Here is a 16,586-nt window from a genome sequence, read left to right as displayed (position 1 = left end):
CTTCGCGACATTTCTCCCTCCCCGCGCCAATAGGCAATTTTCTGCTTGAGCGATCATCGCAAATTCAATATCTCCATGCGATTAGATTTGACGCGCTTAGCTGGGTCCAATTCGGTGTTATGACCTAATCTGGGATAATAAGCGGAATCTAAGTCATCACCTTGATGCGAGTGATCATTTTCACGTCAGATTTGGTGCTTCTCAAATGATCGATGATTCGGCCTCTGGAAGACAAGACTGGTTTAAAGGTAAAGGGTGTCGACCAATTCCTACTTTTAAAAAGAACTTTATTGCAAAATAGATTAAGAGGACTATTTGTTTGGCGTATCAATATATATTTGGGCATTGTAGCTATAATTACACCTCTAGGTTAAATAGTTGTAGCAAGTTTAGTGATTAAAATGTAGGGAATCGGTCTTACACAATCATGAGAAGATAAAAATGACCTGCTTCTCGTTTGTTTATGTTAAAGTTAACATGGATACGAATTGGAATTTGAATTACGAAACATTTTCAACTCTATTGCCCATGTATACTGCAGCGGCAGCTTCCTTAATATGAATTCGTTAGTGTTTCAAATCTCCTTAGAATTTTGTAGAGTAAATCATCACTCATTACGACTTAAGAAGCTCGCGAACAACACTGACATATTGAATCATTCACCAGAATAACTCCTAAAAGCAGTCGAGGAATTGTAATTCGATTTCAATCTCTCTTGTTTCTTTGAATATCAAACAAACACCCGCGCCGACATATCTATAACCAACGCACAATGATAATGGACAGTGCGGAGAAAACTCACCCGAAGGGGTTTCAATGGAAATAACTATTTTCAAAATAGGATCTGTGTTTCTCACAGGAGAACCCGGCAGACAGTTGGAAATCCCAACACAATATAATTTCTGCTACTGTAATATATCACCCGCAAGGGGCCCAGTGTGCCAAATCAATTTGTTCTTGTCTTGACAGCTTCATTGTGGCACCAGTATGATACATTTCGAGCAGGCCAGCATGGTTTATATTCTCTTGGTCTAACAAGCACTTGGTCTTTTTCTCAGGTTGTCTGATACTACATGGGCTAAACCCTGTAGCCCGTATTCTGAACTCGGTTAGACCGTGGTCTAACTCTCCGCTAAACTTGTGGGAAGCCAAACATGTCAAAATTTGTTCACATGGTATTTTTGTCTATGTTTACTGTGCTCTTTCCTAATTCCAAGACAGCTAAGAATGATTTGAGAGTCAAATGAGCTGAAACGAAGAACCTATACACAGTTAAACAAAATTATACAACGCTGTTTACTATATGAATCTTACAGTAATTGTTTAAACAGTTTAAACAAGTGTTTAAATCTTAAGCAACAAAGTTTAATTTTCAATATCTAATCTTCAATAAATTAAACATGATTGTTTAAACGGTTAAACAAATACTGTAAGGTTCATAATTATAGTAAACAGCGTTGTATAATATCTTAAACAGTGTTTTTACTGTGTATAGTTAAAGATTTATGCAACTATTGGCTGTCCATAGTTAAACCACAACTTTATACTAGAGTTTACATTAAACCCGACTTCAGAATACGGGCCTTTTGGTCTACTAGCAGTTTGGTCTAAATGTCGTTCGGTCGACTCTAACCTACACTTGGACTAATAACCACTTACTTTCGTTTTGATTTAGTCTAATGTTCAGTTGGTCTAATGTCATTTCGTCTCCTTATTAGTGTTACAGTATGTTGTCAAAGAAAAATTGGTACATAAACAGTTCAGTAAACCCTAAATTTGTTAGACCAAGTAGACATTAGATGAAATGAGTACTATAACCTAATTGTAAATAAGACAAGATGATTTCATCAAAGTGCAATTAGCCCAAACTACCAACAGTAAACGAACTCATGTGGAATGAGACCAAACGGAAAAATAGAAGAAGCGAGTGAAGACCAATCGATAATTTACCCCATAGACTAATCAGGATGAAAATGACAGTGAATTTTCTTCTATACCAAGGAGAAAACATAGGTAGTAGTGAGGAACTTTCAAAACAGATCGACTTCCAAACTCCTGTATCGTGTGTGTGTGTGTGTATATATATAAATATATATATATATATATATATATATATATATATATATATATATATATATATATATGAAGCTTTTATTTATTAATAAGATACACTGACACGCCCTTTAAATGGAAACAACACAACCATTCATAACAAATTAACAATATCGCAAACTGCCTTGTTCTTTCTTTAAAAATGTTTTAACTTGATTTTTGACAATACGAGACTTCCGGTGCCCAGAACAAATTTCAACTCGAGAGATAAGAGTTTTTTGTTGTTGCTGGACCTCAGTTCTGGAATAAGCTCTCTCTTTGTCAGAATCTGTTTCATTGAATTTTTAAAATGCCCACACAACAGAGTATCTTGAAAAGACCGCTTAAAGGCCAAAAATTAGCAAGGTGTTACAGCAGTCACCAAGGTCAATGAAACTTGATGTTTCTGTTGAATGACTCCAAAAACCTATGAGAGACCACTAAAAGACCAAAAGCATTAATCGAGCGAGATATCCATGGGACCTAGATTCTGCCAGATGGTCTGAAAGACTGATCGAGACCACTGAAAGAACCCTGAAACACTGACTAATACTTCAGTACTTGCTGTCTTGCTGAACTTATACTAGTCTTACATCGATCTTTAAATGGTCTATCAACACTCTTTTTTCGATCTCTATGCTATTACATGACCCTCACTTACATTTCAATCTTCCTTCAAGGATCCCGCATGAGTCTTTGAGTGATCTCCGCTAAAATGTGTTTGACTGTCAAAAGATCATGGAAAGACTAATAAGACATTCGATATTTCCCCGAGATACTGCTGTAAGACTGCTGAAAGACCACTTAAATGCAATTTTTCTGTAAGACCGCTGAAAGACTATTTCGAATCATTTCAAATAGGTGTGGAGATTAATAGTGACCAAGAAGACCACTACAAGACTAATCAGCAATTTTGAAAGACCTCGACGATCATTGAAAGTTTATTGAAAGACAATCAGAAGATCAAGTAAGTTTTATAGTCTTTCGGGGATTTTTTCATAGCGGTCTTACTTTCTGTGGAAAAGGGCTTTTACTTAATATGCTGATTTGAACTTTGTAAATCGCAAAGAAACTGTTGATATTCGTAAGAGTGTTGTATATATGAGTCAAATTATGGAACAAAATGGAAATTGATATGGAAATAGCAGCTCTTGCTGTAAATTTTATTTTATTTGTAGATTCTACATTTATAAATATAATCGGTTCATAGCTTATTTTTCCCATGCATAAATATATTTTAAAGGTTTTAAAGATAAACGTAATATCAGGGTCGACTCTTGAAAAAAAAAAAATAGGTAGTTATTGAAGCCGTACGTATATTTTCAATAATTTTATTGAAACCGTTAAATTACAATGATAAAAAAAAATATATATATATTTTATTATATCATGTACATACACAAATATAATGATGCTTTTGAAATGCAGATTAAAATGCAAAAAACAAGTTTTCGTTTAGAAGTAATGATAATGATACTGATACTCGCCTTGATAAGTCTTTACGCGCTGTATGCAATGCAGCATAATTACCCTGGTTTGAGTACTTTCTGAAATGTTAATTCTAATCAATTTAATATTGTGATCCTCCATGCTACAAAAGGCCAAGTCAGTGTCAGTTTACCCTTTAAGACAAGGCACTGGTAGACCTTGGTCTCTCGCGTGTAACGTATGCGTGTCAAGCGTCAATGTCAATTAACTGATGACTCCGAAATATACCATCAGTATAGTAGTATGCATAATTATACTAGAACACTCAGTGTATGTGAAAAGCACTTTGTCATTGTAAGTCCTTTGTCGAAATGCCCTCGGTCCATAGTTGCCACGTCTTCCTAGCAATATGCTTTTTAGAATAATTTTATCACGCTCTTGGAATCTAGCACAATTTTGCGAAACCTTGCATATTTACATGAGTATTTACTCTAATCTTAGGACTTGAAAATCATATTTCTGAAATTTACCAATGTAATTTAAGCGATTTAGTATGATTTAGAAGGGAGGGGGGGGGGGGGCTTGTCAACATAGAGAAGATCTTCCCCCGGGTCAGAGAATTTGGTGAAGTATGGGTACCTGGAAATTGATTTTATTTTTTCTCATTGAATCATAATTTGGACTAGATGTTACAATATATCGATTTTAATTGTCGCAACACTAATGTCAAAAAATCAAAATAAATATTAATCAGGGTACAAAATCGTTAAAAATTTCTTGTATCGATCAAAATTTGCATCAAATTGGAAGTGAATCGTGGCCTTTGAGAAAAGTTATAAGGGATTGTTGTTTAACTGTGTAGCACTTCTACAACTGATAACTTATAATTATCAACAAATATTATTGAAATGAATGAGCACGTACCTATTTATTTTTTGTTAGGGGTTAGATATTTAAAAAAAAAATCGGCATTCATATACCGACTTTGGCGATGCCTGTTAGGATAAGATTTCCTCATAGCTCATAAAAAGACCATCTATTTTTTTTCTGTCCACGCAAGTGTGTTAGATAGGCATCATCTCAGTTCTCTTAAGTGAAGACAAAATTAACAGGTCTTTACGTCACTGATCAGTATCACTTACTCGGTAGACGGCCTTAAGGGGAGACACACAAGAAAACAAAACAACTATGCTATACCCGTGGACCGGATCAGATCAAAGTGAATTTGGAAAATGCTTAAAAGAAGGGCCTAAAGCGTGAGTTGTGTGTGAGTTAGTGTTGAGAGGGATGCTTATGTATCGCAGATGTGTTTTGTCCGGAAGAAGGGAATGCATGTTGGATGTGGTGTCATAATGGGAATCCCGTTTTACCATGGGAACTAGACCGTACGATTTCACCTCAATGTGAACATTTTTACGTACTTACACTTTCATTAGTTCGGCGGGCCAGTGCATTACAAATTAACTTGCGCAAGTGATTGGCGTTGTGAAGGGAACACATTAGACATTAGATGTGTGTGTGTGTGTGTGAGGGTGTGTGTGTGTGAGTGAGAGAGACAGTGCGTGATTGTGGGTTGGGTGGGGATAAGTGATAAATGCGTTTCCGATTAAAACATGTGTTTTATGTTTCGCGTGTGTCCCCCCCCCCCCCGAAAAAAAAGGTGTATTACTAAGCGACCTAAGGAGGCCTAAATCTTAATTTGAAACAATTTTCAAAATAATACTGTAATCAAGAATATACTATACTACAGCATATATCTTCGTTAGATATGAACACAGTATAATTTTAATTAAATTGATTGTTTTTATTTGTAGGTGCTATGAATGAGACAACGCGTAGATGCACAAGCTTGAGTCGATGAAACAATCATAAATATTTCAAAACGTGAAATCATATAATTAATTTATCCATTCACCCATCAATTAATTGTTCATCTGTTTATTTACTTGATCATTTATTTTCATGTAATTTTTAATCTATTTACCTATTCAATCATTTTGTTTGATTCAAATAAACTTTCATTTTCTTCCATTTTCACAAATCATAGTTTTTCAATGTAAATAATACAAAAATAATTTGCCATAAAAGAGTATAAATATAACAGATTTATTAAGAAGGTGTAATTCCCTAAAAGCAAAAACGTGTTGCGGGATCCGCCTGTACAAATACAATACGACAAAGAAAGAAAGAAAGAAGGGATAGGAAAGGACTGAGAGATGTAAAAGAAGGGAAGACACAGATATTTATTCTCATAAACAAATCAAATGTTGGTTCCTACAAATAATGATTAATCGGGACCGTTTAAAAATAGTATGAATTTGCCACCACAAAACCTAGAAATGCGATTTGATAATACTAAATAAGTTAGCAATTGATTTGCATATTGCATAATATAAATAATTTGTACAAAGTAAGCCTAGATCTACATATTGCATGAATTCACACATTGACTTATTTGGATCAGTTATAAAAAAATGATTTTGACTTCATGATAAATGCGAATCAACATCAAATAGCAGTCATAATTGCTTTCCTGATTCTGTTGTCTACATAAGATGTGAAGACAGTGGTTTGCTTTTAATGGAGGTAAACTCTTTCGAATAGGCTTCGTTTAGATTTTTGAAACAAATTTGATTTAAAAACACAGGAAAGAGTATAATGTGTGCAGCTCTTAGAGGCCTCGTTCCCATGTACTAAGCCCCATATTCTTAATATAGGAATATTAATAGTATTATTATAGACTTAGTTCGGGAGTGGTGAAGCTCTCCATGCTACGTATTATGTTTTCCCGATTCAGGCCCATGTATGTAGACGTACTTAAAGATAAATCAGGATGTATATTTCTTTACCTTTCTAAATAAACCCGACATCATTCAGCAGTTTTATTGATAAATATTATTGCGCATGTTAGGTTTTAAGAAAGGTTATCATGGTTTTCCCACGTGGCTACACATACTACAAGTAAACTGAAGAAGAGAAAGTTAGGGTATATGAACTTTTTCAATGCATTTCCGACTGAAAAACGATGAATATATTATCCTTCTCTCGAGCTAAATATCTTGTTTTCCAATTAGCTTCTCTGCACTGGATAATAAAAACTATAACAATGATAAATCAAATTAATCTTATGATGCTTCTCTCTTTCTGTCTCTCTATGCTATCTTCTTTCCTCTGTTTATGTCTTCTCTCTGTTTTCCATAAAATATATACTCTCAGTCTTTTGCATGTGATATTCATATCTCTTTTATCTGACATGTCTCATTGTTTCTCTCTGTTTTTTTTTTTTTGGTTTATACCTCATGTGTCTCTCTATTAATGATTTGTCTCACCGCCCCCCCCCATTCGACCATACTATATTTTCTTTCTATGTCCCAATTCCTCGATTCTTTTTATGCATTCTATTCTAGACCCTCCCCCCTCACTATGCCTACTTACAGCACACTTGGTCAATAGCAAACATGTTTGCTGAATCCCTTACTACTATCCAATGAATCACGTGATCGCACAACGAAGGAATCTCACGCCGCCAGCCAGCTACGCAAAAGGGATGATGTGGAACGAGCGCTATCTGAGTTTTTGGCGGGAAACGCATTAGCGCGGAAACAACAACATTGCCCAATGCCTTGATGGATCAGAGCTGGAATATGAAATGGGCTTAAGGCTTATGGATCTAGGTCTTACTGAAGTAAAAGTGGAAACTGAGGACAGTATAATTCAGAACAGAATTATGTTTATCATGCCAAGTGGTCTTTAAGCTCACAACTAAAAAGCAATGTCATGCAAGATATAACAATGATTTTGTTTTAATCCGCTAACGTTTATTCAATGCATTAGATTATATAGCACTTATGTTCAACGTTTGGATGAACTTATACATTATGAATGTAATGTTTATTACGTTGAATGCACAATTCATCCAAATTTAATATACAATAAGCCTTACCAAAAACATATGCGCGTGGTCATTTTTTTTTCTGGGGGGGGGGGAGTATTAATGTTTTAACAATAGACTGGGCTATATAATATTCTGGAATTCTGCAAAATTCTTCTCCTTATAGTAAATGCCAGCATTAGGTATTGTCGAACATTTCCCACTTTTTCTTTCAGAATGTGGGCGTGTTACACATAGCACTGGCATTTCAGAACCATGATTTATCTGAAAGGATGCATGATTTATCCGAGAAAAGTCAGATATGCAAGAGTGAAATGTCACTGCGCTTTGCGGAAACCATGCTGAAATGGCCTATATCAATTGGCCTGAGGGACCGACATTTGCCTGATGTTCAAACAAGGTAGAGAATGGCTCATCAAGTCGTAATACATTTTTGTTGTTTCCCCCTGTTTTCGTTTCGAGTCCCTAACGATTTCGGAGAGACCCGTTGATGCACTTATTCATCGATATCACAATAAGGAAGTCTGATGGGAAAAGGGATTTGAGATCACCGTGAAACCTTCTGTAAATAGAAATGGAAGTAGAGAGAGAAATTGCATATTATTTTATATTAAAGCTCCATACCAAAGTTGTTCTGTAAATTGTTTTCTATAAGTCTGAGAGAAAATGTTCAAAGTCTTTCATGGTCAATCAAATTTTCAGTTTTGATAAAATAGATAAATGCGGAAATTATATCTCGAAGAGTCTTTCCAATATTGAAATTATTCACGTTCTCTACGAATTCCACAAACAAGGACAAACAAGAATAAATGCTGCTAAAGAATTTTCGTATACAGGGGATCGATCACGCAAATATAATAGACCAACCTTTCAGAATCAAATTATCAAATAGCCTATTTGTTGTACAAAAATTTAGTCAGAGAATTCAGTCTTGCCTTTACCTCTAAAAGAAGCATATCTGACAAAGATGGGGATGAGAGGATGGGAAAAGGGATGTTGAGGGGTATTTCATTTGCAATGTTTCTTGTGTATTTTTTTCATTATTGTATATCTCATGGGAAGAACACTTTCGTTATATAAAAAAAAATTATAAGTATTTTCAAGCTATTTCCCCATACTTTTCACTTTATTACGTGGATACACTTAATTCCTATTTTTCTGACATTGTGATATGAAAAACGAATACCTATGTTCGTAGGAGAGTGTCGCATGAACTGCTATTCACAAATGCCGTTTTTTAAGAACCCCATTGAAAAATAGACTTTTTTGTATGTTATGCGCCAGATACTGCAAAGTGACCTGGCTATGGGCGAAGGAAAAGGAGACTTGGCCATAACGTGAACGACATCTGTCAACAAGTAAGGCGTGCATTAGACATGGTCTGTGCATGGTACCCGCGTATACACTCTGACCTAATCAAATCATAAACATCAAAGCACACTCTTATTCATTGCGCATTTCCATATGCAGCTTCGGTAGATACAGAGTCAATGTCCTCAGAAGATCCGTTTGAGGACATGAGACTCACTCACCCCAGTTTGATTTTTAATGATAAGACTGGTTTATGAAGGCCTCTTCAGTTTCACATTTTCCCCTTTAGTACAGCCATGATAACATGTAAAGCAATAAAATCAACAGAACACGCTACAGAATATGCTTCTTGCAGTCGTTTCGTAGCCCTTCCAAAACACCTTTCAAAAGATCCCCTATGCACATGCTTAACCTATTCTCACTGATATCGTACACTTTACTTCCTTCACGTCAGATATGATACCAACTCTTAAAAATGTAACATTTTCCGGCGTTGAAGAGTATAAAGTAGTTTAAAGATGCCGAAAAATTACAATTTATTTGATTGGACTAGACGTAGGATGTTGTGTGTGTGGGTGAGGGTGTGTGTGGGGTGAGGGGGATGCGTGTGAAGCTGTTGAATTGCACTTCACAAACAATTGCGTGACAAAGGGTTACTTTTATACATTAATTATAAGTAGCACTATATAATGATTAAGAACCCCATTGAATTGGAATTGTGTTGTGATAAATCCATTATTGCAATTTAAAACCCTTTAAATACGGTATATGGAGTTTATACCAATAATCAAGATGAAAATGAAAGCTGCGGAATCTATGAGCTTATGAGTGGTAAATCAGAATTAAGAGGCTTGGAGGGCGATTTGTTAAAAGTTTATTACCAAGGTAATGGCTAACAATTATGCGAAGTTAATCATTTTGTAAAATGTGATATTTTCTTGGTACTCTCGAATGTTGAGGTATAACGCTTGAGTTTTCTGATTGCGCAATAGTGACCTAATTGAAAAATTAATCTTTATTAAGACAGAACTGACGAATCTACTATAAACCTATATGGCTGGTAGCCATGTGTTTTTAGCGACATCTAAATATTATAATCTTATAATCATGAACAGATGCGCGGCGGTGCTATGTGGGACAAGGGGATTCGCGCATGATTAATCAAGTGATGTAAAAAGAAGGGAAAGTGGAGGAGAGGAGGGAGAAAAGGAGAGTATGGAGAGGAAAGACTATAAAAATAGAGATCTTGATCGTGTAAGTCTATATTCGCCTATTTAAAAAAATGACGTCACAATTAACTCTTCTTGTCCCTGATCAAACTACTCTGGCGCCGCCCTGTCTTTTATTGCTAAAACAGCAGTCATTATGCCTCGGTGAACGTCAAGACTGCGGGAGTATGAGTGTAATACAAGCAGTTCTTAAGCACTATGATTCTGTGAATACTGGTCATCAGTGGTCATGGAACAATGCTCATACAAGGACATCATCATCATCAAAATAACAGGGCCATTTCAAGTAAATTGTATCTGCTTAGGTATCAGGAGATCCTCTTTTCTTTTTTTATTTTCTTTTTATTTTTGTATTACCGTTATTCAGCTGTATAGTGACACAACCTATTAAAAAGGAAATTATATATCATTAAAAAGAAATAAAAGGAGGTGAATTGAACTTGGACAGATTGAATCATCAGTAGGCCAACACTACGGTGTTCACTCTTACTTATGAAATACACATTTCAAATTTAGCTTAATAAACATTTAAGAAAAGAGATGCAGAACTATATGTGACCTGAAATAGTGAGCGTAAATTAAAACTTTGCATGAATGGAGTTTCATCAAAACAGGTAAGAATAATAAGAAAAAATAAATAAAATGCTGAATTCTATTTTGAAATGCCCTTGTCAAAAAACGGAGCACAATTCGGATAATGTGGATACAAAAAGAATGAGAAATAACATGCGAAGTTCTATTCTGAAATAATCCTCACCAAAATGGGGGTCGATGTCAAATGGAAAGGTTTCATCAAACAAGATTTTTTCCCTCTCCATAGTAAACAGGTCGATAAAGAGGGAATACATTTCACAGTTTGATTACACTTAGCAGACAGCCCCTAAGAATTGTGCTAATACGTGACCTGCCTTTTAATAGTTTGAAAAAAAGGTGATTAGGAAACAGGGTTTTTATTGAACCATAAAAACCTGTGACAATTTACTTTTGTATTTCATAACTTGCCATTATTTAAAAAAAAGTCTGTCTTTATAGCTTTAATGTCATTCTAAATGCGCTGTAATTTTTATCGCAATATATACACAGGAATATTTTGGGGGCAAAAAAAATAATAAAATATATAATGCTTAAAAAATACAAACAAGCAAGAAAGCGAAGTCAGTAAGCTAAATATTGAAGGCATTGTCGTATTTTTTATGAATGGAGTTAGAGAATCTTGTGTTAAAAGCATGGAAAATAGTGACTCTTATATACCTTTGCAGACGATATACAAACGGGCTAACGTGATAATGTGTAGTTATTCTGACGCTATAATATCAATGAATTGTTACACATACATATTTTTCATTGTGTATTGAATTCTAAAGCATTACATTTACTGTGCCGTTGTCAACAGGGCTATACCATATTCCTGTAGGATTCATGGCTATACAGCAACTACTTCATTTCATTTCAAACCCGCCATTGACAGCCTTATGTATATCGAGAAAAACATATATTTGCCATCCTTCAACAAATTCCTTCTCTATATCCTCCTTGTAGTAAATGATTTGTATGATTTATTATATAAGTATGACAGCACAAAATGAAATTCAATCAATCTTAAAAAATCAATCATACAATCAATGCCCGAACTTTATGATAAAGGGTCCATATAAAAATTGGTACACATCTTTATTGGCTGCTTATTAGATGCCTCCCCGTAAGCTGCGAGAGCCCCCTAACCCTCTCGTTAATCTCTTTTGGAAAAATGATTTAACACAACCATAAACTGCGAGTATTCCCTAGTCGATATGAGCAGTGATGATGGCGGTGGGTATGATGCGCCCTTTGAGAGGATCTGTTTCATGGTCATGAATTAACGCACCGAGCGGTTCTCTTTCACCCCCTATATGCGTGCCTATTTCATTATTTCTCTCACCATTAAAAATATGGCAGCTTCCCGGCATTGCTTCTTATACAACACATGTATAGATCCTTGACAGCTGATTGGATGAAAGCGTGTCACATGACATTCAGATGAATCAGCTATAGCACGCTAAGATATGCTAGCCGTGCTATAGTCGACTATTGCACGCTCGTGCTATAGTCGACTATAGCACGCTTAAGTAAATGAGCCAGCACTGCAAGATCCCTGGGCACACTGAACCCATTGATAGCCCCGTACACGTTAAGTGAATTAGCGGTATACGCGCGTAATCACGTTTTCGTATCTCTGACCGATGTACGTAGCACTGCGCATACACGTTGCTAAGCTGAACACAATGCGCGTACGTACGTTGCTAAGCAAATTATTCCCAGGGTACGGCTGCGTACCTTCTGGATTTCCTTCTGGGTTTTATGGAATTCGTTCACAAATTGGACTTCATGGATCGATGACTTTATGGATCTATGTTGACAGTACTGGAGTAAATCTACTGACGCTCAAAAGACAACATTGTAAGCAAAATAAGACCTAACGCGCGTTAGTCAGAGACTAGACATATAGATCTAGCCTATCTAGATCTAGTCTAAAGTGTAAGCTATCGGTGTTGTATAAAACAAATATTCAATGTTGTATTCGTGCGACGTTCCGAATATTACATTCGTTGCAAGTTGAAACAGTCTATTCAACTCCGCTTCGCGTCGTTGAATAGACTGTTTCAACTTGGACACTCATGCAATATTCGGAACGATCGCATAATATATCATGTTTCTTTTCTATGTTTTGAGTACAGTGATGAAGTATTCTGTATGTGACGAAAAAGAAACCTGTCATATTTTCTTTTTCCAGTGAGAGAGAGGGAACCAATGGATTGGGGGAGAGGTGAAAGAAAATAAATTCGGGGGCTCAATTGCCCCTTATAAACGAGGGCACGAAAGGGGGGGGGGAATAAATAATAATAAAGAGTTCCCATACAACTATTCAAATTCGAAATGACCATTGGTAAGTTAGGCTTGCCATTATGCCTTAAACCGAATAAAATTGGCAATTACTTACAACTTCATGATTTATTGTATTTCTTGTTCTGAAGTATTCTTGTCTTCATCAGATGATATCCCACGAATGAGAGAGAGAGAGAGAGAGGGGGGGGGGGGTAATAATAATAATATGGTCCATTAATATATAGCGCACCTTCTATAATTTCATATACTCTACTGCGCTCCTTGCTGAAGGAAAACACGTCATGGCTGGGATTCGAACTCACGTCCCTCTGATTGAAAGACGAGAGTCGTATCCACTAGACCATGACATCCCCACATTAAAGGTATGAAAAAAAAATGGACGTAATTGACATTTATAGAAATAAAACATAAAAATTATATCAAAGACATATATGAAGAGACAGAGGAAGTGGGTTGAAAATAAAAACAGAAATGAATTAGAGATTCCGGAGTGATTGACATTATTGAAACAGAAAATAAAAAGAATAAGATACATACAGTATAAAGAGAGAGAGAGAGAGAGAGAGGGGAGGAGATATGAGAGGGAGATAATAATGATAATAATAATAACAATAATAATAATAATAATAATAATGATTAAATTTTATAGCGCCTTTTCTTGAAAAGGTACAAAGTGCATTTCATACAAAGAATTTACAATGAAACAAAACATAACCGTAAAAGTGAATTAAAAATCAAAGATCATGGAAAGACCAATGCTGGCAAGCCATGATATATAAAACAGAAAGAGAGAGAGAGGGGGGGGGGGGAGAGAATGGGGAAAAAGTAAAGGTTGAGAGAGATGATACTAGAGAAAAGATAGATTACATCCTTGAAAAGACACGATCAGCAAATTAAATTGCGATGATAGAGCCCATGGGATCGCTGCGATCTTGCATCTTTCAAAGAAGAGGGGAATCTTCTTCTTTTTATTGCATTCTCGTACATACATTTTATTTTGTAGGTTACTTTGTTTACTTGAAGTCCCTTTTTATAAAATATTCAGAGCCAGAAATATACTGTGTAAAGATGTACCTATAAAAGCTATTATTTACATGGCGATTTGTTTTAAATATCTTCAATGAAAGTTAATGACTTTCATTGAACATACTTGAGAATATGATATTTTATTTAAAACTCAAAGAACGTCATTAACTTCTGTTCCAGATTCGATTTAAGTCTCCTTCTCTTTCATCATTAAAAACCACGGAAAATTAATTAATAACAAAATATCTTGAGCGACAATGTAATTGATTTAAAGACAAACACACATGCTAAAAACATCTGCTTGAAATCGAGACAAATAAACATTATTAGAACCATATCTAATGATATGAAATGAAGGACAGATGTTAGTTTCACGATGAAAGTTACAACAAAACCGAATATTTAAAAAAGTAGAACCCTTCAATACATTATGAGAAATTAAGTTTCATAGATTTTCAAAAGTGACATGTCAATGGTAAATTCTTAATGCATATTCACATAATGATTTTAAATCAGATAAAAATAAATAGTTACAAAAATATGACACTGAATCTTAATAATTACTATTGCGGAAAAACTTGTATTATAACAGTGGAAATATCGACGACGATAAAAAATTGAATAATGATGATAATACTATTTACTACTTTTTATACTACAACGACTACTACTACTACTACCGAGATGATAACAATAATGATAACAACAACAATAATAATAACCATAACAACAATGCTGCTGCTGATGGAGATGGAGATAGGCCCTGTTAAGATTTAACCTGAAAATTGTTTGAGTGATTTTCGAAATATAAATTGATATAATAATTTATAATAATTAGAAATAAGTAATCTAAACTAAGGTTAGAATTCAGTATTCAGTCTTATTCTTTCATTCATTCATCCATTCGTTCATTTATAATTACCGCGACAATTACAAAAGACTTAATACTTACTCATTATTAATAATCTAAATTAAAGATAATTCACTTACGTTACTGAAGATAGACTCCGACATTTTCACCGAACTGATTGAGGGTTCGGGTCTTAATCCTTGATGCTGGCTTTCCAAAGAAAAACTTTTCCTACACTTAACAATCTCTTCTGGAGGAAGAGGAGGGGGAGGTGGAGGAGGGCTGGGCGGAGAAGACATGATGGCAGAGAGAAAAACCCCAATGCGTATAGTCCGATAAATGTTCACAGGAATGGCGGGATGGGTAACATGGAGGGAGCGATCCAACACTTGGCGGTAGATGAGAGCATTCAGCATGGTCGTTACTACACGAAACACCCTTCATGGTGATGCTGGATTGAGGGAGGGGCCCCATCATGGAAACAAGGGGTACCTTTTTATCCAAGAAAACTTATTTGAATCTTACAGCGTATGCGTGCCAGACAACATGATGATGGTGTTCCGTTTTGGCGCACACCCGGAGTTGGAGGCCGTGGCGACGCGACAAGCAAATACAGAAGCTCATTCGAGAGAGAGGGTTAGAAAGAGATACCTACACCGTCTGCGACGAGCGCGGGCCGGCGATTCGATATGAAATTTTCGATGTGCTCGAGAAAGCAAGTGCTGGCGTCTTCCGTGTGTATAGCAACGACGTGTAGCCTCCCCCTTATAGATGTTTTACAGATGCAAAGCATTCCAGTCGTAAAGCCACCAACGTCATTCGTTTAACTCTGGGATGAGTTCAAAGCTGGTTGTCGCACAAAAAACATCATTACTTTTATACCGTCCATGCCCATTCGATGTAAACGACCTAATGAATTAATGCACGTTTGAAAAAATGACATTGTCCGACTCGTAAAATTCAATTTTATGCAACCCGTATATATCTATATAGCTTGACCTGACTCCGAACGAAAGCGATGGAATAATGCAGGTCTCATTGCTAGCTGGGTATTGAGGCTCTTTTTGGTATAACTGTAGTTTGGGTTGAATACCATGATCGTGTCAACATCCCTCAACATAATTACGTTGACATATAGCTGGTTCATAGCAAGGTTCCTCAAAGGATAGCTGGATATCGTCCTTTCAATTCTATTTTACTCGGTAAATGAAAGATTTAGGTTACACACGATGCACTGTCTTGGAAAGGGTTGGTTGGGAAAAAAAGAAAAAATATTCAGGTAACACCCACACTGTACCTTGTACATTATAGCAATTTTGGCACATTCGGTTTGGCGCCAGCTCCTTCAACAGACTCACCATTGTCAATTTTCAAAGCTGTATATAATAGTAGTATTTTTGTTTACCTTTTATTGTCTGATTAAGTATAATTTTCTATTTAAAAAAAATACCGATTACACATAACTTTATAATACCAGACCTATTCAGCACAATTTGGGAAAGATAGATTTGATGTTTCTGATCCTGAATTGTTCTTGTATTTATTTTGAGTACAAGAGGGTATTATGATAATTCGACAGACTAGTTTTAAAGCAGTACATGTTTTATTCTATTCCATTCCAATTTATTCTGCTCTCTTATATACCACTATATTATTCTACAGTGTAACAAGTATTACAAAATTCCAATGACACTACCTCTTTCACACACTTAATTCAGAAAAATTAAATCACAGCGTAATCAATGCAGTCCATGCCCCGTATATAATGATGCCAAAATTAGAATATGCCAAAGCCCATTATTTTTTCATTTAAGCAGCCACAAACTTGAATTTAAGGGAGATAACGTGTTACTGTATGTAGAGGAATAATGATTGA

At 35.6% G+C, this 16,586-nt stretch overlaps 1 protein-coding gene across 1 annotated transcript in view; it reads right to left on the bottom strand.

Annotated features, from left to right (window-relative positions):
* Positions 1-16,017, bottom strand: part of LOC129264449 (bestrophin-1-like) — a 77,730-nt gene extending 61,713 nt beyond the window's left edge. The window contains exon 1 of the mRNA XM_064102603.1: positions 14,851-16,017. Coding sequence (XP_063958673.1) covers positions 14,851-15,126 — 276 coding nt within the window. The 5' untranslated portion in view covers positions 15,127-16,017. The remainder of the gene's footprint in view (positions 1-14,850) is intronic.
* Between the last annotated feature and the right edge of the window lie 569 nt (positions 16,018-16,586).

This window comes from Lytechinus pictus, chromosome 7 (genome assembly GCF_037042905.1).
Source record: "Lytechinus pictus isolate F3 Inbred chromosome 7, Lp3.0, whole genome shotgun sequence".
Taxonomy (NCBI): domain Eukaryota; kingdom Metazoa; phylum Echinodermata; class Echinoidea; order Temnopleuroida; family Toxopneustidae; genus Lytechinus; species Lytechinus pictus.
The sequence above is the reverse complement of the archived record's forward strand: the minus strand, read 5'-3'. Positions and strand labels throughout refer to the sequence as shown.